Source organism: Hylobates moloch, unplaced genomic scaffold (genome assembly GCF_009828535.3).
Source record: "Hylobates moloch isolate HMO894 unplaced genomic scaffold, HMol_V3 SCAFFOLD_5, whole genome shotgun sequence".
NCBI lineage: Eukaryota > Metazoa > Chordata > Mammalia > Primates > Hylobatidae > Hylobates > Hylobates moloch.
In genome coordinates this window covers 71,123,686-71,147,510 of record NW_026652280.1, presented here as the reverse complement: position 1 = coordinate 71,147,510, position 23,825 = coordinate 71,123,686, and the positions used below count along the sequence as shown (strand labels likewise).

The window sequence follows — 23,825 nt, the reverse complement described above, 5'->3', positions numbered from 1 at the left end:
TAGAATTTTAACATTTGTGGTCATAAAATTATTGATCTTTTTAATTTGCTTATAAAAGACTTCATTCTGACCGATTTACTTATTTATAGGCCACTTTTTCTCAGAGATAGTTTTCTTACAGAATTAAGTATGATATTTTCATTATACAGAATTTAACTCTAACTGGTTTCCACCCTGGAGTAAATAAACATGATCTAATTCTCCCTTAACACTAACAAAGGTAACAACGTATAAAATTAGACTTTAAAAAGATTTCTTTTTTTTTTTTTTTCCTTTTGAGATGGAGTTTCACTCTTCCTGACCAGGCTGGAGTGCAGTGGCAGTTTCATGATCTCAGCTCACCGCAACCTCCACCTCCCGGGTTCAAGTGATTCTCCTGCCTCAGCCTCCCGAGTAGCTGGGATTACTGGCGTGTGCCACCACACCCAGCTTATTTTGTATTTTTAGTAGAGACACAGTTTCTCCATGTTGGTCAGGCTGGTCTCCAACTCCTGACCTCTTGATCCGCCCACCTCAGCCTCCCAAAGTGCTGGGATTACAGGCGTGAGCCACTGCGCCCAGCCGACTTTAAAAATATTTCTAGCGAAGGTGAGCTGAAGTGTGTGAGGCACAGAGATGGTTTCTGCTGTTTTAATCAGGGTAGCAGATAATTATTTGGGAAGTATTGTGTATGACTCCTCAGCAGATAATTACCTGGGAAGTACTGTATATGACTCCTTTGTTCCTTTTCCTAAGAGATACTCTCTGCTTTTATCTCTTTCTGACCTTCTGTAAACAGAAAAAGATTGTTCTAATTGCATGCTAGGTTTTTTGGAGATTAGTATGACTGACCTACATCGTATCTGGGATAGAGGCTTTGCTTACAGTGCTTGATTTGGTCTTCATGATAAGTCCCAAAAGTGTGGAGGTCACTGTTTAAACCTTTTTTGGTTTTTTTGGTTTTTGTTTTTTGAGACAGAGTCTCGCTCTGTTGTCCAGGCTGGAGTGCAGTGGCGCGATCCTGGCTCACTGCAACCTCCGCCTCCCGGGTTCAAGTGATTCTCATGCCTCAGCCTCCAAGTAGCTGGGATTACGGGCGCCTGCCATCATCCAGCTAATTTTGGTATTTTTAGTAGAGACAGGATTTCACCATGTTGGCCAGGCTGGTCTCAAGCCCCTGACCTCAAGTCATCTGCCCGCCTTGGCCTCCCAAAGTGCTGGGATTACAGGCGTGAGCCACCTCGCCCAGCCTGGGTGCCCAGCCTCGCCCAGCCCACCCTTTTTTGTTTGAACTATGTGGTTTACATGGCCTTTTTTTTCCCCTTTTCTTTGACCAGACACTTTGTATTGTAGCTTACTTGAAACTAATGATTTCAGCAGTAGGTTTTAGGTGAGGCCAGTTTTTGGTGAACAGCGAATTCTTAAAAATTACTTTATGCTGGGCTTAATACCTATGTGATGGGTTGATAGGTGCAGCAAACCACCATGGCACACGTTTACCTATGTAACAAACCCACACATCCTGCACATGTATCCCAGAACTTAAAAATAAAACAAAAATTTTTTAAATTAAAAAATTTTAAGTCATTTTAGCTAAGAACATCAAAAAATTTTCACTATCTCATGTAGTCTTGAGTGAATATATTTGCTAAATTTTCTTCCTTTTGTATTTAAAAATGTCTGTAGGCTGGGTGTGGTGGCTCATGCCTGTAATCCCAGCACTTTGAGAGGCCGAGGTGGGTGGATATGAGGTCAGGAGTTCAAGACCAGCCTGACCAACATGGTGAAACGCCATCTCTACACACAAAAAAAATACAAAAATTAGCCGGGCGTGGTGGCACTCACCTATAATTCCAGTTACTCAGGAGGCTGAGGCAGGAGAATCGTTTGAACCCGGGAGGCGGAGGTTGCAGTGAGCTGAGATTGTGCCACTGCACTCCAGCCTGGGCAACAGAGTGAGACTCCGTCTCAAAAATATATATATATCTATAGATACTAACTAGAAATTACAAGTAAATGTTTATCTCACATAGTATTTAGTAAATATTTCAGGAATAAATATTATACTTTATTTTTGTTTAGTCTGAAACAAGTTAGGATCTCTTCTCACTGGTAATAAGAATTTTAATTTTATTTGGCACGATGTAGACATTTTTCTTTTTCTTTTTCTTTTTTTTTTTTTTCTGAGACAGAGTATCACTCTGTTACCCAGGCTGGAGTGCAGTGGCACGATCTCAGCTCACTACAACCGCTGCCTCCCCGGGTCAAGCGATTCTCCTGCCTCAGCCTCCCAAGTAGCTGGGACCTCAGGTGCGTGCCACCACGCCTGGCTCATTTTTATATTTTTAGTAGAGATGAGGTTTCACCATGCTGGCCAGGCTGATCTCAAACTCCCGACCTCGTGATCTGCCCGTCTTGGCCTCCCAAAGTGCTGGGATTATAGGTGCGAGCCACCGTACCTGGCCCACAATGTAGACATTTTTCTAGACTCATATGACATTTCATGAAATGTTTATTTTTTCATCCATTCATTCAACAAACACTCATTACTTACTAAGTGATGGGTTTGGTACTGGGCATACATCAGTGAACAAGACAGATCCAGCATCTGCTACCATGGGGCTTACGATGTATTACTTTTATAAATGTATTAAATGTTTCCCTAATAATATTAACCACTGTTTTTATTGTGTGCCAGGTAATGTGTTAAGCATTTTGAATGCATTACCTCATTTAATCTTTCCAATAACCCTATGGAAAAAGTGATATTAAATACCCTCTTTCACAATGAGGAAACTAAGATAAGAAACATGCTCAGGCCAGGTGCAGCAGCTCACACCTGTTACCCCAGCACTTTGAGAGGCTCAGGTGGGAGGATCGCTTGAGCTCAAGGCCAGCTGGGCAACATAGGAAGACCCTGTCTCTACAAAAAATTTAAAAATTAGCTGGGTGTGGAAGTGCACACCTGTGATCCTGGCTACTGGAGTCTGAGGTGGGAGGATCACTTGGGCCCAGAAGGTAGAAGCTTCAGTGAGCCAAGATCACACCACTGCACTGCAGCCAGAGCAACAGAGTGAGACCCTGTCTCCAAAAAACAGTAAGAAGCATGCTCAGTTTCACATCACTCTAATCAGGGCAGAGCCAAGGCACAAACCCAGACCTGTCTTGTTTGAAACCCCTTCTAGTTTGTCTTCTGCTTGCCTTGAACCTTTGACCTACTTTGGTGCCTCATGTTAAAATAACTGTTTAATAATAAAATGTTATTAAGTAGCACTAGAGCACAAATGTCTAAGAAGTGGATTTCTCCACCTGTACTTTGCTCAGGAAGAAACGCTGCACAAGTCGACCAGCAGCAGCAGCGTGTCTCCCTCTTTCCCTGAAGAGCCAGTCCTGGAGGCTGTGTCCACAAGGAAGAGTGAGTAGTTGTGGTGCTAAGAACTATAGTCGGATGTCTTACTACAAAACACACTTGACCTAGAGCAAAGATCCCAGAGCGCCCTGTGATCATTTGGGGTAGAAAGAACTAACTCAGGCATTTCACTGATCGGGAGATGAAATACTTATTTTCCAAGGGTGGCATCATACCAGGCCTCGGGGTCTTATGACAGAACAGGCACATGTGTGTTTGTGAACAGTAGTCATGGGAAATAGTATAAATCAGTTTTGTGTGTAGTGTTCTGTTTCGTTTTGTTTTAGATAGATTACCTCCTTGGCTAAACTTAAACCAGAAGCCCAACACAACCATATTTATTATCACTCCACCTGCCACCAACACACACCCATCTCCAAAAACCTGTGTAGATAGTGAAAACACCTTTATAACTCTTCAGGAGATAGATTCTGAACACAGATATCTAAAGTTAAGGGATTTCTAAAGGCTTTTAATAATCCTTTTCATTTACAAGAACATTATGAAGTATTAAAAATTATATATTGGCTTGATTTCTCATACACAAAAATTCTTTAAGTAGTGTTTTTATTATTTACACAGATTATATCAAAAACAGTAGGTACTGACTAGTTATCCACAATTGGTATTTGGCCAGGCCTATTAAATATTATAGGGACCCAGTTGAATCACATAATGGATTTCTGTATCTTTTCTTGACTGTGGAAATTATATCTGTGTTTTCCTTTAGTGGTTTCTCATGGTGGAACAGTCTAAATAGATGGATCATATGTAACTTTGTGTTGACTCTCACTTTCCACACCCACTATATTGAAGCAGCTCTACTCTGTAGGTAGAGTAGGAGGAAGCACTAAATAAAACTCTGGCACCATCATTTATTTCTAATGTTCTCCTTATGTTTTCAAAATGTGAGTCCAGAACCATTCAGACACTAAAGCATTCTCCTTTTAAACAGTCTTAAAATATTACTAGGCAGAGAAGGACAATGGTACAATATTAACATCAAAGCTGAAGCTTACTTTTTGCAGTTTAAATACAGTTTAATTTAAACCTAAGGACAAAATGTCTTGGTAAACATGTAGAAAGAAGGATTTTCCTTATTTTATCTTTAAAAAGGAGAATGTAAAAAGAGGGTACATTTGAGAATTTTGGTATGATTTGGGAATCTTTCTGGCTACACCTAACATTTTTCCTTTTTTCTTGCTATTTCTGTAGCAAGTTTACTTTGCAAAGATTCTTCTGTAACAGCCCTCAGAGTCTACTCCTAAGGATTACCATTACCATCTTAAAATATCTCTCCAATGAAATAAATAATTCATCTTTGAATTACAGTGTTTGTCACAAATGTCAAAAGGTTTTGTGTTAGAAAATTCACAGTAAGTTTTATTTCATTTGGTTCAATCTTTAGAGCCTCCAAAATTCCTGCCCATATCATCAACACCCCAGCCAGAGAGACGGCAGCCGCCCCAGAGACGACATTCCATTGAAAAGGAAACGCCTACTAATGTGAGGCAGTTCCTGCCGCCTTCCAGGCAGAGTTCCCGCTCTCTTGTAAGTACAGGAAAGACTTCGTAGTAACTTAGGGACCAGCTAGAAGACCTAGAATCATTAGCTTTCTTATGAAGATGATAAGGAGAAAAAAACTTGCAAAAGTTAGAATGAACTTTGAATAACTTACTTAATAGCTAAAGGAAACAAACAGCCAGGCGTGGTGGCTCGTGCCTATAATCCTAACACTTTGGGAGGCCAAGGTGGGAGGATTTCTTGACTCCAGGAGTTCAAGACCAGCCTGAGCAACATTGCGAGATCCCGTCTCTGCAAAAAAAAAAATAATAATAATTAGCCAGGTGTGGTAGTGCACACCTGTGGCCCCAGCTGCTTAAGAGGATGAGGTGAGAGGATCACTTGTGCCCAGGAGGTTAAGGCTGCAGTGAGCTATGACTACACCACTGCACTCTAGCCTGGGCAACAGAGTGACACCTTCTGCAAACTCTATCCATAACTTAAACGAAACTTGACCAGTGTTTGTTCATTTTGAGCTCTTTTTTTTTCCAGAAAATTTATCAATGGTTGAAAGTATGGATTATTATTAAAGAAATGCTTTCTTTCTTTCAAAGGCTATTAATCCATTTAAAAATTGTTAAAAATTGACCAAAAAAACTCTTAGCAAAATGACTACAGTAGGTGATCTTATTGAGGCAGAAGTACAAGGTGAGGGAGAATTTTGATCCATTAACAACTACTGTACATTGTTTTCTAGTATGTTTTGTGATATTTGGGGCCAGTGGTGTTATTTTGGTTGAACTGGTTAACAGTTTTTGCTGTTTTCCAGAGACTTGCAGGTTCTTATAGTAGGTGCTCATTTCTCAGGACAGTGGGCAGCACACAAGGGTCTGCCAGGAGGAATTAATAGATCTCCCAGCCAACAGAGGTCTCCAAAGACTCTTTTGTAGCCCCACTTGGCTTCTGAAATATTTGTAGGCAAGACGCACAGCTGTAATTAACATTCTACCCACAGTCAAATATCTAATGTGTTTTCAAATATTCATGAATAAAAAATAATAGAATATATTGAATACGTAAGTCCATTTTTTAAGGCTGTGATTATTATTAGAGTTTCAATTAAAGTAATAACAGATGGGAGATAATGCGGCTATTGTGAAGGCAGGGATTTTGAACAGAGCTTAGAATGTTAATATTTGGTCATTCATCTCTATTCCAAAACAGTGCAATTAAAGAACTAATGATTTTATGGCAATTCCTGATAGGATTCTTCTAGCTCTGGAATAATCACCAAAACACAGCTATTCGATTAAATATAGCCTTGTCAGTGACTTACCAACAAGAAAACAGAACTCTGACCAGACAGATTCAAACTTAAACATCTAAAGATTTGTTTTCATGTGAGTAAGTTATTGCTTTTACCAAAATATACAGCTATTATCACAACTTTAAAATATGTAAGAGGGGCCAGGCGCAGTGGCTCACACCTGTAATCCCAGCACTTTGGGAGGCCAAAGGAGGAGAATCACCTGAGGCCAGAAGTTTGAGACCAGCCTGGGCAACTTAAGAAACGCCTGTCTGTACAAAATTTTTAATGAATAACTTAGTTAGATGTGGTGGTGCATGCCCGTAATCCCAGCTACTCAGGATGCTGCAGAGGGAAGATCCCTTGAGCCTAGGAGTTTGATGCCACAGTGAACTAAGAATGTGCCACTCCACTCCAGCGTAGGTGACGCAGCAAGACCCTGTCTCTAAAAATATATATACACACATATGTGTATGTGTGTGTACATGTATACGTGTGTGTATACACACACACACACGTATACATGTATATAGGTAAGAGGGAACTTGTGGTTTTTTTCATAAGTCTAATCATTAGGGTATTCTCTTCTTCACTCAGCTTTTCCTAGAAGCCAGTCTATCATTCAGCTTGTAACTGGCCTTTATGTGATCATACAATGTCATTATTGAGGTTAGACTTAAAGTTTAAAATTATCAATGTAAAGGAACTATCAGCTTAGCTACAAAGTAGTTTCAGCTTATAATAGAAGTTATGCTGAGACCTTCAGCTGACCCCAAGGGCCCATGACCGTGGCTGTTTCCTGTTAAAGCAGAGCTCTTAGTGTTGCGAGGTCAGGCTGTGCACTGTTTTTTTTGTGGAGCAGGAAGGAGAGCAAGATAAACTAACTTGCAATCACTGAGGAAGATGTCAGTGAGCAGGCAGTGGGAGAGCCGCTCTGGTCAGCACTCAACAGTGGTCAGATTGAGGGCAGGGAGCAGAGTCCATGCAGGCCTCCAAGCACCAGCAGAGACAAAATGAAATGATCTTCCTTGCTAATAGCTTATCTTGGGAAATCCATAAAATCATACCTTGTAGTAATGCCCTATAGCTTGGTAAGTATTGTTTTTATAAGTGTAGTTAATTTTAAAATGTAGCTGCATTTTAGAAAACAAAGAATCATTTTGTATTTGTAACTCCTCAACTGAAAATGGCAGGAATGTTTTTATTGTTGATAATTTTTTTTTTTTTGAGATGGAGTTTTGCTCTTGTTGCCCAGGCTGGAGTGCAATGGCTCAATCTCGGCTCACCACAACCTCCGCCTCCCGGATTGAAGCGATTCTCCTGCCTCAGCCTCCCAAGTAGTTGGGATTATAGGCATGTGCCACCGCACCTGGCTAATTTTGTATTTTTAGTAGAGACGGGATTTCTCCATGTTGGTCAGGCTGATCTCGAACTCCTGACCTCAGGTGATCTGCCCGCCTCGGCCTCTCAAAGTGCTGGGATTACAGGCGTGAGCCACTGCGCCTGGCTGATAATTTTTATTTTTATTGTATCTCCCTCCCTTTTCTTGTGATGTTTAAAATGTAATTTTTTTCATCTTTTGGTCAAATAACTGAGGGCAAGTGCCTGTCCAGTCTAAAGGCATCTCGTGTTGGCAGTACCTTCCTGGAGCAGGTGCAAGTGGCTGCCTGGCACATGTCCCCATGCTTTCTCAGGCACAGTAACGAGTTGCCTCTGTCCTTCGTCACAACAAGCCCCATTGAGGAAACTCAGAGTGTTCACAGGACCCTAAACTAGAAAAATCCTTTCTGTGTGAACGCTGACATTCTCCAGGAAGGACTTTGTGGTTTCATCACTGATTTATACATGTGGATGCAGATGTTGGCACAGACTGTACCAGCCTCATGGTGTTTTTTGTTTTGTTTTCCTCTTGTGATCTGTAATCACTATGTGTAGGTCACTTGTGTTCAGCATTATTTTCTCCTTTTCTTTTCCCCCTGCCATTTTCTTTTTCCCTTATCTGTTGTTCAGGTTCCTAGGATAACCGGTGTATGGCCAAGGACGCCTTTTCGACCACTTTTTTCTACCATACAAACAGCTTCTCTGCTCAGCTCTCATCCTTTTGAAGCAGCCATGTTTGGGGTAGCAGGGGCTATGTATTATCTGTGTGAGAGAGCTTTTACCAGCAGGTGGAAATCCTCAAAGGTTGGCCTTTTTCTGCTGGGTCTGGGATTATTTCATTCTCTGTATCTCTGACGGTGACACCTCAATTGTTGCGCTCTCTGAGAATTAACCGCTTAGATAGCACTTTGCTTCCAATCATTGATTCCACTCTTGTGCAGGATGCACCGATCATGCCGTGGTCTCAGTTGAGAGAGAAATAACTGGGAAAGGACAACAAACTCAAAATGCAGCATCTGATGAGAGGGACCTGTGGGTGTTTGTCTCCTCGGGTGACCTAATTGTATAGCAGAGTCAGTGCTGCCACCTTTCTCCGTGTGCAGCAGGCACTCTGAGCCCGTGGGGTGCATTCCTCCTAGGGCCTCCCCCCACCATCAGAAGAGTATTTGCTCACTCATTCTGTGAGCAGAGCAGCCTCCTGCCAGGCCAGGTAGCCATGCTGGACTCTGCCCACCCACAGACACCTGCACAACCAGGGCATGGGCTCAAGAAACCTGTGTGCTCCCATCACCTGTCACGAAGCTGTGTTATGACAACCAGGGTGTGTATGTTACTTCTCTGCAAAGAGAAATTTCAAGTTTCCTTTTTATTGATGTGGCTATTTTAAATAATTCTGCATTATATTACTGTTTTTTGAGGTTTTTTTTACACAGAATAATATATCATTATTTGAACCTTCACATTTCTAAGTGAAATAAAAAGCTCTAGGACCATATTGAAGCCTCTTCTGCCACCACGTAGCAGGTGCTTAGAGCAGCCTTTGTGCTACAGTAGGCAGGGCCTGGCTCTCTAAAGCCTTGGATTTACTAACCTTGTCCTTGACAGATGACCCCGCAGCTGGTTTCTTTGTTACTCTTTCTTAGTCATCTTGATATGGAAAGGAGACTCAATGTAAATAAGGCACAACACATTGCTTTCTCTGATCTTTGTCATGAAATGCAGGAAAAATCTCTGTCCTTTTTCCCGTTTTAGATGTGCTCTTGGGCAACACGTGGTCAGGTGCCAAGGTGGCTTTTTAACTCCTGTCACTCCTGCCTCTACTGAAGACCTGCTGGCATTTGATTATCAATTCTCCCCAAACAGAGATATCTGAACACTAAGGCCATATACCACTTTAGGCAAAGAAAGGATTCACTTTGAGTTTTGTTTGTTTGTTTTTGTTTTTGTTTTTTGAGACAGAGTCTCTCTCTGTCACTCAGGCTGGAGTGCAGTGACGCGATCTCGGCTCACTGCAAGCTCCGCCTCCTGGGATCATGCCATTCTCCTGCCTCAGCCTCCTGAGTAGCTGGGACTCCAGGCATCTGCCACCACACCCGGCTAATTTTTTTTGTATTTTTAGTAGAGACGGGGTTTCACCATGTTAGCCAGGGTGGTCTTGATCTCCTGACCTCGTGATCTGCCCACCTCGGCCTCCCAAAGTACTGGGATTACAGGCGTGAGCCACCGTGCCTGGCCTTCACTTTGAGTTTTATAGTTGATTAAGAAGAGTAAACTTAATAGTTGCTATTTTTATTTAAATTTGCCTCTCTTTGGTTTGTTAAAAACTCAAAAAGCAATGGTTATTTTGGGTAATTTTCGAATACTGGTTAATTCATGAAGTTTTTACTAATCATGAACACTGTATAAAAGATGACTATTCCCAGCCAGGCACAGTGGCTCATGCCTGTAATCCAGCACTTTGGGAGGCCGAGGCAGGTGGATCACGAGGTCAGGAGATCGAGACCATCCTGGCTAACACAGTGAAACCCCGTCTCTACTAAAAATACAAAAAATTAGCTGGGCGCAGTGGCGGGCGCCTGTCGTCCCAGCTACTCGGGAGGCTGAGGCAGGAGAATGGCGTGAACCGGGGAGGCGGAGCTTGCAGTGAGCCGAGATCGCACCACTGCACTCCAGCCTGGGCGAAAGAGCGAGACTCCGTCTCAAAAAAGAAAAAAAAAGATGACTATTCCCATTTCTCTCTGCGCCACAATAACCAAAATTTTACATTATGCTGTCTAATCTCCATGCTGCCTAACTGACCCCTTTTGAATGGTAAAATATAGCCAGAATAATCATCAAAAAAACTCAACAATTTTAGTGACATGCATAGAAGTAAGTTTAAAGTCTTCTAGCACATTGTTGTCTTCATTAAAGCACTCTAAGATTTAGCTTCCCTTTCCTGAATCTGGGAGTCCCATTGACACATGAGCAAGCAAGGGAACTAGAGTTGTGCTAGTGTGGTTCTTCCCCCGGCCATGTCTGGCCACTCAGACAGGCCGAACACATGTGGGAGCCCCAGGCAGTGCCGTGGTGGGGAAGGGCTCACGCTGTCGCTGGGGCCTTGAGTGCCCTCCATGTTCCAGAGTGCTAATAGCTCTGCGAGATCTGTGGAAGTTTAATTTGGCTTTGGAGATGTTGAATTAATATTTTTGTAAACTGAAAAAAATAATTAAAACTATTTTAGTAACTATTTATCATTTTCTTTTATGTTGCATTAAAGTTTTGTTGTCCTTGGGAAGTCTCCAAAATTAAAACATTAGCATTTGACCGGATGGAAATTATTTCACTAAAGGGTAATCTGCTTGAAATTTTTTAAGAAAGAACAAGAAAACAAACAAAAATTTACTATTTTTAAATTATATCTCATGATGGCCAGGCGCGGTTGCTCACGACTGTGATCCCAGCACTTTGGGAGGCTGAGGCTGGCAGATCACTTGAGGACAGGAGTTCGAGACCAGCCTGACCAACGTGGCAAACCCCCATCTCTACACAAAAATTAGCTAGGTGTGGTGGTGCACACCTGTAATCCCAGCTACGCAGGGGGCTGAGGCACAAGAATCACTTGAACCCGGGAGGCAGAGGTTGCGGTGAGCCAAGATGATGCCACTGTACTCCAGCCTGGGTGACAGAGCGAGACCTTGTCTCAAAACAAAGGAAAAACAATTATATCCCATGAAGTACTGGATTTTCATGTGGGTCAAAGCACTGAGTTGAAAATATGCTTTACTAAGCCCTTTGTGGGAGGTGCAAGCTGCCAGGTCTGTTGTGTCATGCTAGCGTATCCCTACAAATGAAAAAAATCACCATCTGCCTGAAGGGTTTACAGCCTAGTTATCCACATCATAAAGTCAGTTAAGTTGGTACCATTTGCTGTCTTCCTAGCACACACAATAACAAATCTGGCTATCTGGTTATTGGCTACATAATAAATCTAGCAGTGTTTACCTGGTTATGTGCTAGATTCCCACATTTTGTTGCAGCATAGCCATTTTGTCATATCATTAGCCTTCAGAAGGTATACCCTACTCATACTCATCACTGATGAATAAAAATAATAGCAAAACTCCTGAAATACATTAAAAGCTGGGAAATGCCATCATTCGGATGTATTCAGCCAACACTACTTACTTAGTGCACAGTTTTAATGGCCTAACCCTCAAAAAGGCAGTTTATTGTTCCCACCTAGCACTACTCTTTTTCTGAGGGTGGAGCAAAACAGAGTAGGTATCAGGCATGCTGATATAATTCTGTCATCTCTGAAAGTAGTTCCTGTTGAAAGAGGAAACTGTGATCGCTGATTTTTTAAATGAGTATTTTAGGCATCTTAGAGCAAATGATACAATCTTTCTGAGTAAACTCACTCCCCGTCCTCTTATACTAATAAGCTTCTCATCTTAAAAATTCAAATGCAGGATTTTTCCCAAAGCATTTTTAAGCAAATGTAATCTTCCTTAAGTTAGCTTGAACAGAGATGGTTTTGCATTGATTTTTAGTAAGAAGCAGTAGTTCTTCAGACTACTCTTTTAAGTAAAATGCTAATGTTTGACAAGTTTGCAACCTAGACTGATTTTTGTTTTTCTCTGATTGAAAGACAGAACGGATTGTTAAAACTCCATAAACTGACTGCATTTCATAGTCATGTGCTTTCTCACTGGCGTGTTGGATTCCAGAGTGCCTGTGAGCAATGCTGTTGTGTGTGTGTGGGAGTGAATTATAATGTGTTTGTGCTGAGAACATTCAGTTTCAGTGTCACTGCACCACAATGGCCCCTTGCAGCCTGGCAGGGTCCGAATGCACAAGACTGTTCTGTCTTTCTCTGAGATCCACCAATCAAGTGCGGGGCCGGATGGGGAGCGGATGGGTGTGAGGCTCTTATTCAATGAGATCAGTTACATCAACATCTTCCGCAGCTGCTTGTAGGGAAACCATTAACACAAGACAGCCAACATAAATATTTATTATGAAATCTTTTACATTTCTCTAGTCTTTCCAGTGCTGACTATACATTTAGCATTTGTCGAAAGTAACAACAAATCTAGAGAACTGTGGGGCAGCCTGGAGAGACTGCCTTTTGGATATAAATGCTCCAGTACTTTCGTGTTCCAGTTCCACTCGTACCATTAGGATTTGTAAAGGTGTGCTGATGTAACTGATCACTAAATAATGCTTGTCAGTAAAAATTACTAACCATCTTCTTTTGGCTATTCTGGGTACCACAAATGAGTTTTAAAAACAAGGCCAGGCTAGGCAAGATGGCTTACGCCTGTAATCCCAGCACTTTGGGAGGCCAAAGTGGGCAGATCACTTGAGCCCAGGAGTTCAAGACCAGCCTGGGCAACATGGTGAAACCCTATCTCTGCAAAAAATACAAAAAAATTAGCTGGGCATGGTGGCATGCACCTGTAATCCCAGCTACTTGGGAGGCTGAGGTGGGAGGATTACTTGAGCCCAGAAAGTCAAGGCTGCAGTGACCCATGATCACGCCACTGCCCTCCAGCCTGGGTGACAGAATGAGACCCTGTTGTGAAAAAAAAAAAAAGGACCAGTGTAGATTTGCTTTTTATCTATTGGTATATAATGTACAACACAACACTAAGTAATGTCTTTTTCATAAGCGTAGAAGAAAACTGACATAAAATTGGTTTAGAATAAAATTTATTTCAATATTTCAAGCCCTGCTTGAAATATTTCAATACAGCCCTGCTTAATGGAATAGAGTTACTTGAGTCAAAATACCTGAGCAAACGTGAGGAACTTTCATTTATTGGAAATTTCAGTAGATCACTTGGTCCCCAAATGTTTTCTGCCATATTTAGTCTTAGTGTAATGAGAAATGATGTGGTCCCCAGAGGGAGCCAGCTCTGTCCCAGTGGTCATTGGGAAACCTCTTTTCTTCTCTGAAGCCACTAATCAGGTGTCTGATCTGAAGGGAAATTTTGCACTTCCAGAACAGGGGGTAGGAATCTCTTATTCATGTGACATTTTGAATTTCAGGAGGAATTCTGCTACCCAGTGGAATGCCTCGCTCTTACTGTGGAAGAAGTGATGCATATTCGCCAGGTCCTGGTGAAGGCAGAGCTGGAAAAATACCAACAGTATAAAGACATCTACACCGCCTTGAAAAAAGGAAAGGTAGTGCTGTTTAAAGTTGATTGATCAGAAGAGTAGAAGGATGGCCAGTCCCATGCATAGTCTCCTGGGAGAGTTATCTGCTAGCCAGGTGGCACAGACTTTGAGGGGATTTGGGATGTGTGATGTTCATATCCTAGTAGACAGTACCTGTGCTGCCTCGTTCACAAGAGGGGGCATTTTTGTTTCTGCCTTAGAAATCAAAACTGGAAGGTTTTCAAGCAACCATAACAAATACCGATATGTCTTCCTAAAACCATGCATGTGGCCAGGCACGGTGGCTCATGCTTGTAATCCCAGCACTTTGGGAAGCCGAGGCGGGCAGATCACGAAGTCAGGAGATCAAGACCATCCTGGCCAACATGGTGACACCCCGTCTCTACTAAAAATGCAAAAATTAGCTGGGCGTGGTGGTGCGTGCCTGTAATCCCAGCTACTTGGGAGGCTGAGGTGGGAGAATCTCTTGAACCTGGGAGGTGGAGGTTGTAGTGAGCTGAGATTGCGCCACTGCACTCCAGCCTGGTGACATAGTGAGACTCCGTCTCAAAAAAATAAAAAAGCCATGTGTGCATTTAGTCATTACACTTTTAAAGGATCTGTAAAGAAAATGTATCCGAGAAGGCCAGGTGCAGTGGCTCACGCCTGTAATCCCAGCACTTTGGGCGCCGAGGCAGGCAGATCACAAGGTCAGGAGATCGAGACCATCCTGGCTAACACAGTGAAACCCCATCTCTGCTAAAGATACCAAAAAATTAGCCGGGCCTGGTAAGCAGGTGCCTGTAGTCCCAGCTACTCAGGAGGCTGAGGCAGGGGAATGGCGTGAACTCGGGAGGCGGAGCTTGCAGTGAGCCGAGATCGCGCCACTGCACTCCAGCCTAGGCGAAACAGTGAGACACCATCTCATAAAAGAAAAAAGAAAATGTATCTGAGAAACAGAGAAGGGTTTTTCAGAACCTTCTGCAGATTCCTTCCATGATGAGGATACACTTAAGAGCTGTGGCCTTTTATTATCTTTTGAGATAGAATTACAATTAAATACAGAGCTACATTATCAGCATCACAGAGCCAGCTGTTATAAACAGGATTTCTGAATTCTATTCCTCCTCTTGTCTGTTCAGCTTCCCCCATATATAGATGTTAAGCATATTCAAACATGGATATTAGGAAATTTGCTGTTGGCAATGTTTTTTTTTCCTCTTAAATTTGTATTTTTTAGCTCTGCTTTTGTTGCCGAACCAGGAGGTTTTCCTTCTTCACTTGGTCTTATACCTGTCAGTTCTGTAAGAGGTAAGGTATTTTGTAATTGATGAAAAGATAAATTTAACAGTCGTAAGAGAAATACCAATTACCTTCCTTATTTAAACATCTTTCTAAACAGGAATAAAATTAGAAATGACTCATTCTGTTACGTTACCTTGTGCTATCCTTGTAGGTTAGGAATACTGATTTCTTAAGAGAGTGAGCCAAATATTTATTTGATATTGAACCTAGAAAATGTTTCTCTGTATGTTACAGAGAAACATACTATGATCTTAGTTTTACATAACTAAGATCATTCTAATAATATGTCATGTTTGAACAGAAAAAAAATAAGATGTGATTATCAGGTGATCCCTGGATAGACAAATAATAAAATTCCAAACACATGTAAGTTGATCCTTTTATAGGAGACCGTGTAAGAGTTAAGTTCTGTAGATTATCTTTTTGGCAATTTGCAGTGTGTCAATTTGTTACATTCTAATAAAAGGGAGAGTTTTGCAGTTTATTGTAGAAACTTACAACCCTACTGCCATAGGCTTCTCTAACTCGCAGTTGCATCCCCTGGTATCATGCCAAATAACATTTATGATTTTGTTTACAGGCCGGTGTGCTCACAGTGTTGTAAAAAGGTAAGCTAAGCTTGGTTCATTTATACTTGTGTTCCTTTTAGTGACTGCCTCTTTAACAGTACTGCTCATTGTCAGTTTTATTTGGGATAATAGATGCGGCTGCCCTCCAAGCCATACTCCACTCTTCCTATCTTTTCATTGGGACCTTCTGCTCTGCAAAGAGGGGAAAGTAGTATGAGGTCAGAAAAACCCTCCACTGCCCATCATCGGCCACTTCGGAGCATTGCCAGGTGAGCAAGGGGCCTGGGTTCTCAAACCATCCTTTGCAGAAGAAGAGTTCTACTCTTGAGGACTGTGGTAGGGTGTTAGGGTTTTGGCTCGAGAGGTCTTTATTGGTTTGTTGGTTGGTTGGTTGGTTTTAATACAGTTTTACATACAAATCTCCAAAACTTCCCCAAAGGTAACTTTTCAAGGAATAATGGCTAGCTACTTGAAAGATACTTTCATCACAGAGTTTATATTTTTTCCTACTTTAGAAATAACTGTTTTACTGTGTCCTATAAGAGTCATCTTTAAAACTGACCTTGTTTTCAATGGAGTTGGAAATTGGAGTGTAACAGTCTCATCTCCTTGTCTAGTTTTGAAAGCAATCTGTTTAATCCTGTTTACAATGTTCTGCCATAGCTTTGACTGACTTTACTATTATTGTAAAGGCAGAAATAAAGCTTTATGCCAAGAGCTAATAATTTAAATGAAAAAAACATCTGAGTATCAGTCCCTTTGCATTTAGTGCAGGGTAAGTTTAGTGTTGGGCCTTAAGAAAGATGGAAGGAGGTAGGCCAGCTCAAGCCTCAAGCTGGCAGGGCCAAGAGGCTGGGCTTTGATCCACCAACCATATGTCCTGGCTCTGTGGACAGCGAGGTGAGGAAGCTGTGAGCCCAGCATGAACCTTGTGCCTGAAACGTCTGCCTCTGTGCTTGGGCTGCCTCCTCTGAGACCTCTGGGTGTGAATTTTCAGTGAGCTCAAGGCAGTGCATGTAACAGCTGCTACAGTTTTCCATACTTAACTCTGAACCTACTATAGACTACCCATTTATATCCTGTTTGGTTTAGTTAAAATAGTAAATAAGTAGATGATTCCTGGTTATCTCAGACATTCCTAGAAATATTTATTATGATGTTGGTCTGGTTAACTCCAGCTCCTTGGAATCCCAATAAATAATCGCACAAATACAGGGAGTTGTTGGGGAGGGAGAGGCTTGTTTGATAAATACATAAATGATGAGAAAACTAGTCAAAAGATAGTTTTTAGGATGTGTCATGGGATTAAGATAAATTTACTTGAATTTCCTGTAGTCTGACCTGCCATCTACAGTTAGCTAATGTTCATTGGGAATCAGGTGAATACCCTATTTTCCAAGAATTCTAGAAGGGTGGTTAAGAGTTTTTAGTATTATTTCTTTTTTTTTTTTTTTTTTTTTTTTTTTTTTTTTCAGATGAACAGTCTCTTATTCATCCTCCTCCTCCTGCTCCCCCCCTCCCCTCCTTCCTTTTCATCTTGTTCATCTTCATCTTCCTCTTCCACCTTTTTCTGGGCAACTTTAGCAGGACCCTTTTCTCCATCAAACTTACCTTTCAACTTATAGTCAGAAACATCCTTCTCATGCTTTTCCTTCAGCTTTGCCACCTTAGTGGTGTAAGGCTGCTTTTCACTGTCATTTAAGTTATTCCACATCTCACCCAGCTTTTTTGCCACGTCTCCAATAGAGAATGCCAGGGTTTATGAATTTGATCTTGGGGTGGCATTCTGAACAGGGCAGGAAGAATCCAGACGGTGGCTTTTTCGGGGCATTAGGATCCTTCTTCTTGCCTCCCTTAGCTGGTCCATAATCCTTCATTTCCCAATGGTAGTGTACTTTATCCACCTTTGCCATTTCATCAAATTTAGACTTTTTTTTCCCAGACATTGTCTTCCACCTCTCAGAGCACTTCTTGGAAAATTCTGCAAAATTGACAGAGACCGCTGGGCTCTTCTTCTTATGTTCTTCTCTGCACGTCTGCACAAAAAGGCATAGGCAGACATCTTGCCCTTTGGTTTCTTGGGGTCACCTTTAGCCATCCTGACTGTATTATTCGATAGTCTGGGCAGCGCCTATCTTAATAAGACTTGTTTCCTGCTTTCTTTCATTTTCTTTTTTTGAGGCAGTTTCGCTTTTGTCATCCTGGCTGGAGTGCAGTGGTGCCATCTCGGCTCACTGCAACCTTCACTTCCCAGGTTCAAGCGATTCTCCCGCCTCAGCCTCCAGAGTAGTGGGGATTACAGGGGCCCACCACAATGCCCAGCTATTTTTTTTTTTTTTTTTTTTTTTTTTTTAGTAGAGACTGGGTTTTGCCATGTTAGCCAGGCTGGCCTCCAACTCCTGACCTAAGGTGATCTGCCCGCCTCAGCCTCCCAAAGTGCTGGGATTATAGGCGTGAGCCGCCGCACTCGGCCTTCTACTTTCTTTTCTAAGTAATATTTTTTAGCCTTGTCTCCAATAAGAAATTTTTTTAGAAGGACATATGATTAAATCACTCATCCATTCCATGATGTTTTGACAACAAATTTACTTTTTTTTACACATATTTTCTTAATATTGCAGTAGACCTATAAGTAACAATGCTGGGCTTCTGTTTTGTTTTCTGTTGTTTTTACCCCAGGTTTTCCTCAAAATCTAAGTCTATGGACAAATCAGATGAAGAACTCCAGTTTCCCAAAGAGTTGATGGAAGACTGGAGCACCATGGAGGTGTGTGTGGACTGCAAGAAGTTCATTTCGGAAATCATCAGTTCAAGCCGGCGCAGTCTGGTGTTGGCCAACAAAAGGGCCCGATTGAAAAGGAAAACGCAGTCTTTCTACATGTCCTCGCCAGGCCCCTCGGAGTACTGCCCTTCGGAGAGGACGATCAGTGAGATCTGAGCCTCGTGCCTTTCAGCTGCTTTTGTGCTTAGAGTCAGCATCCGTGCGCGAGAACACTGAGCCAGGCTGGCTCTCCTTTCTGTGGTTTTATTTAATGGGCTTGAATTTGCATTAGATCAGATTTGTGCTGCATCACATTGTTCCACAGACTGAATGCTGTGTTCGTATCGATTAATGAAACGTGACAGGTCTGCCAATTGCTCGTTTGCACTGAGAGAGGACAACAGTTTGAAACTTACTTTTGTGTGTATGTGGCTTTGGAAGCCAGTAACTACTTCCTTAGTTCAGTTATTTACTGTTCCTCAAATAATCTCCTGACTAAGGCAAAAAAAAAAAAAAAAAAAAAAGCTTCTCCTGCGAGAATCAGTCTAACAGAGATGCCGATGTCAGCACAGCCCTAAGCAGTAAGTCATATTGGCATTTCCACGTGACTGTGTTTCTATCCCGTGTACAGAGAGATCCAGAGCCCTACACTCCAGGATCTGGGGGCTCACAGCACAGAACGTAGAAGCACCTGCTGACACTCTTCAACTGATTTTTAAATGTTGTTGCTTGGAGATAAAAATTACACAAGGGACTTCATGCCTGCATTCTAGTGCAAAACATCTGAAGAGCTGTACACCCACAAGGGTGACTATTTCCCCTGAGTGGCCGTGTTGTCCCAGTGCCCTGGATTAGTGTCTCCTGAGTGGATGACAGGTCTTCATTCTCTATCTTGAATGTATTATGGTTACTAATAGTTTTATAATGGAGGTCTAAGAATTAAAGTTGTGTGGGAGTTTCAGGACAAAGGAAGGCTAAAAGTTTGTCAAGAAGTTGAGCATATTTTGGTTACCTATGAGAAGGGTTGTGACAGCGTACAGTGGCAGCTGTTGGCCACACTGCAGAAATGAGCTGGAGCTCATGCGTTTTCAGCTACATTTTTCATAACTTTATAGTACATCCATCTTGAGTAAATTAAGCCACAATTTGGTACCTAGGGTCTCAAACTGAAATTTATTTTTATAAATGAATTTTAAAAGAAAAAATGTCTACTTCTTTTAAAGTTAGAAGAAAATTAACCTGCTGACAGGCAACATTTTTGGGGTGCTTTCTGCACTAGTTTTCCTTGTAAATGATTTGAGTGAGTAGGTTTGGTTTCTGACGAAAGTAGACTGGAGGGTAGCATTGTATGCCTCAAATATCTCAGTGTGTTTGGCTCATACATGGGCTATACTTTATTATTTTGGTATGCTTACAAATGACCAACCAATCGAATTGTCATTAATGTTCGGAAAATCTGTTAACGCACATGCACAATAATTTCCTGAAAGCCATAGGACATGTCTGTAGTCAGCACCACGACAGCACCGTTTCATGAAAGGCATGGTGGCTGCATTTCATACCACATCAAAATACAGTAACATTTCTATACTAAATTAACAGTAATACCTCAAAACTGCTCCGGTAGTAGTTTTTAATGGATTGAAATTTACAGTTTAGTAAATGGCTTAAAATTACTTATACTTATGAAATAAACTTTACCAGTTAACTAAAATAATGCATGTTAACAGTTGGTCTGTATTTGCATGTAAAAGTGGGCGACCAGAGAACCCTTATTGATTACTTAAGTGTTTAAATTATTTTAAAGAGTCCTGTTTAAGAGCTTTCAGAATTGTACTGGGTGAATCTCATTTATAAAACTTCCTAAGAGACTATCTGAACTCTATACTCCAGACAGTTAGGTGGGAGTATAAATCCACCCCCTTTGATGACCCCAGGCTTGAGTTTTTAAAATGACTACCCAGAAGGGCACAAGAGGGAGGAAATGGTATTTGTATATGTATGTAAATATGCACCTAGGAGAATGTGCTTTTTAAAATAATGACTACTGTTTTTATTAAAACATAAGAAACTACATCCCCAAAATAAGACTTTCATTCACATTCACAAAGCAAACCTCTAGTAAATGTCTTTCACTTCACTTTATGATAGTGTATTGGATGATTTGGGCATTACGATCACCTCTTACCACAGCATGGAACATACATTCTTCAGCAGCACTAATGGAGTTTGCCAAGTGCATTAAAGAGGTCACGTGGAGGGTACGTTCATTTGAAACAATCTGCAGAAAGTGGTGTAAGAAAGGGCACATGGCACAGTTGTAGAAATCAAATTACTATCATTTTTTGTTGCCAAAACAAAATCTTACATTTAACCCCCCTTTGTATCACCCCCCTCCACACTTCACCTAAGCTAGATAATTTCCACACTTCACCTAAGCTAGATAATTTCACTAAGAGCTTGTGGAGCTTGGTTTTAAAATCCTTAGCCTAGTCTGACTTTAGGCACAGCTTCCAGTTCTTCCTTCCTTGTCCTGGTTTCTTGTTCAGCTTTTACTTCTAATCCAACAACAAAAGAAATGTCTGGCTGGTCTCAGCTAGAGTCTGATGTGTCTTAGAGCATGTATGCATATCTGAACCGTCATCCCTGCTCTCATCTCAGCTCCCTCCAGGCCTGAGCACCGGTTCCTTTTGTCCCATACGTCATGAAGTCACACTATTGGGAAACCTGTGCTTCCCTCTCCATGGCATAACTCCCTGTCAGTGTCGGAGTATATAAGAATGCTTGTAAATACTGTAACATATTTATTAATATTTGAAAGGCATTCATTCAGTGGACAGTGGGAATTAACTCTCCCAAGGCAAGTGAAAATGAATGATTGACATGTACATTGATTTAACAATCTTACTAGATTTTAATTCTTAAGGATTTCAAATGAAACCAGGACGTGGTTATGTAAGAGGCTTAAAATGATCTTATGTTTAAAGAGATTCTGTTATTAGCACCATGAACTCGTACTAAGAAATTTTTAAGCCTTTTATTTTTCTAACTATATTAATATAGGACTGGATATTAGGTGCCATATAGGAAACACAAAAGTTGTTGCTATTTGCTAAAGCAAAATAGCAGAAAATTTTGTATGTGCAAAACTGTTGAAGCACCACAGAGAAATGTGTGCTACTGACGGGGCTTTTACTAGGCCTCCTGCGTGTGTAAAAGTCGAGGTATTGCTGGCATTCAGGGTGACATGATGGTACTAAATGTTTTCCATTAAAGTCTTCTATTTTAAAATTTAGGGAAAAATAAAATGGCTTTCCATCAGACCTTCTGTGTTGAGTTCCTGTTGTAAGACGGTGATGTCTTTTGGTAACTAGCTGTCAGAAATCACCTCGATTGGGAAGGCAGGGTACTTTTATCAGCAGCCTGTGATCTTTGAAGAAATACAGTCTAGGCCGGGCATGGTAGCTCACACGTGTAATCCCAGCACTTTGGGAGGCCGAGGCAGATGGATCACCTGAGGTCAGGAGTTAAGTGACTCTCGTGCCTCAGCCTCCCGAGTAGCTGGGATTGCAAGTGCCTGCCACCACGCCCAGCTAATTTTTGTATTTTTGTACATGGTGGCCAACATAGTGAAACCCTATCTCTACTAAAAATACAGAAAGTAGCCGGGCGTGGTGGTGTGTTCCTGTAATCCCAGCTACTGGGGAGGCTAAGGCACAAGAATCGCTTGAAGCCGGCAGGTGGAGGTTGCAGTGAGCTGAGCCCGTGCCACTGTACTTCAGCCTGGATGACAGAGCAAGACTCCGCCTCAAAAAAAAAAAAAGAAAAAGAAAAACAGTCTACAAGGACCTCACTGGAAAAGTTAACATGTTGTCACCACAAGTGACAAACAGCCATGAGTAGGAGAGTAAAATTACATAAAGAGTACATAACATTTTATTATGTGTCACACATATGGAGACAAATCCTATGGGAGATGGATGAAGCTTTCACAGCTTCCTGGAGGCGTAATTGATAAAGCAGAAAAGCCTGCACAGCTCAATAACCAGTAAGTCATATTGGCATTCCCACGTGACCGTGTTTCTATCCCCTTCACAGGTGCTGCCTTTTTACAGTTGTGGCAGCCCTACAGCAGGCAAGTCAGTCGGCAGCATTTTTCCAGCAGGTTGTGTGCACTTTGTGTCTCTGCATCACATTTTGGTAACTCTCCCAACATTTCAAGCTTTTTCATTATTACTGTATCTTTTATGGTGATCTGTGATCTTTGATGTTACTGTTGTAATTGTTTTGGGGAGCCATGACCTGTGCCCATATAAGATGGCAAACTTAATAAATGTTGTGTGTGTTCTGACCGTTCCCGCATCTCTCTCCCCCTCTCCTCAGGCTCCCCGTTCCCTGAGATACAATATTGAAATGAGGCCAAAAACCCTACAGTAGTGGCTTCTAAGTGTTAAGTGAAAGAAAGAGTCGAAAGTCTCTCGCTTTAAATCAAAAGCTAGAAATGATTATGCTTAGTGAAGCAGGCATTCAAAAGCTGAGATAGGCCCAAAGCTAGGCCTCGTGCACCAAACAGCCAAGCTGTGAATGCAAAGAAAAAGTTATTGAAGGAAATTACAAGTGCTACTCCAGTGAACACTAATGATAAGAAAGCAAGCTGTGTGTGATGCATGCCTGTAGTCCTAGCTCCTCAGGAGGCTGATGCAGGAGGATCGCTTGAGCCCAGGAGTTTGAGGCTGCAGTGAGCTATGATCACACCACTGGATTCTGTTCTGGGTGACAGAGAGAGACTCCATTTCTTTAAAAAAAAAAAAAAAAGAGCAAAACAGCCTTATTTCCTGATATGGAGAATGTTTGAGTGGTCTGGATAAAGATCAAACCAGCCACATTTCCTTAAGCCAAACCTAATCCAGAGCAAGACCCTAACTCACTTCAATTCTTTGAAGGCTGAGAGAGGTAAGGAGGCTGCAGAAGAAAATTTGAAAGCTTGCAGAGGTTGGTTCATGAAGTTTAAGGAAAGAAGCCATCTCCATAACATAAAGTGCAAGGTAAAGCAGCAAGTGCTGATGTAGAAGCTGCAGCAAGTTCTGCAGAAGATCTAGCTATGATCTTGAAAAAGGTGGCTACACTACACATTTGCAATGCAGATGAAACAAGATGCCATGTAGGACTTTCATAGCTAGAGAACAGTCAATGCCTGGCTTCCAGGCTTCAAAGGCTGAAGCTCTTGTTAGGGACTAATGCAGCTGGTGACCTTAAGTTGAAGCCAGTGCTCATTTACCATTCAGAAAATCCTAAGGCCCTTGAATCTGAAGCTAAATCTACTCTACCTATACCCTGCCAATGACTAACAAAGCCTCGACAGATGACAGCAGATTTGTTTACAGCAAGGTTTACTGAATGTTTTAAGCCTACTGTTGAGACCTACTGGTCAGAAAAAAAGATTTCTTTCAAAATATTACTGCTCATTGA

General features: G+C 41.7%; 1 protein-coding gene and 1 pseudogene across 8 annotated transcripts in view; one reads left to right on the top strand and one right to left on the bottom strand.

Moving 5' to 3' along the window:
* The window catches only part of SPIRE1 (spire type actin nucleation factor 1), a 280,087-nt gene extending 257,893 nt beyond the window's left edge, over window positions 1-22,194 (top strand). For 4 of the 8 annotated variants that reach the window (XM_058438665.1, XM_058438664.1, XM_058438668.1 and 1 more), the window contains 8 exons: window positions 3,304-3,394; window positions 4,797-4,939; window positions 8,208-8,381; window positions 13,611-13,748; window positions 14,962-15,032; window positions 15,607-15,634; window positions 15,728-15,864; window positions 18,275-22,194. In XM_058438665.1, coding sequence (XP_058294648.1) covers window positions 3,304-3,394; window positions 4,797-4,939; window positions 8,208-8,381; window positions 13,611-13,748; window positions 14,962-15,032; window positions 15,607-15,634; window positions 15,728-15,864; window positions 18,275-18,533 — 1,041 coding nt within the window. In that variant the 3' untranslated portion in view covers window positions 18,534-22,194. The remainder of the gene's footprint in view (window positions 1-3,303; window positions 3,395-4,796; window positions 4,940-8,207; window positions 8,382-13,610; window positions 13,749-14,961; window positions 15,033-15,606; window positions 15,635-15,727; window positions 15,865-18,274) is intronic. The other 4 variants (XM_058438667.1, XM_058438666.1, XM_032152849.2 and 1 more) reach the window with 1 other exon arrangement.
* Window positions 17,083-17,693, bottom strand: LOC116468769 (high mobility group protein B3-like; annotated as a pseudogene).
* Window positions 22,195-23,825: the final 1,631 nt, after the last annotated feature.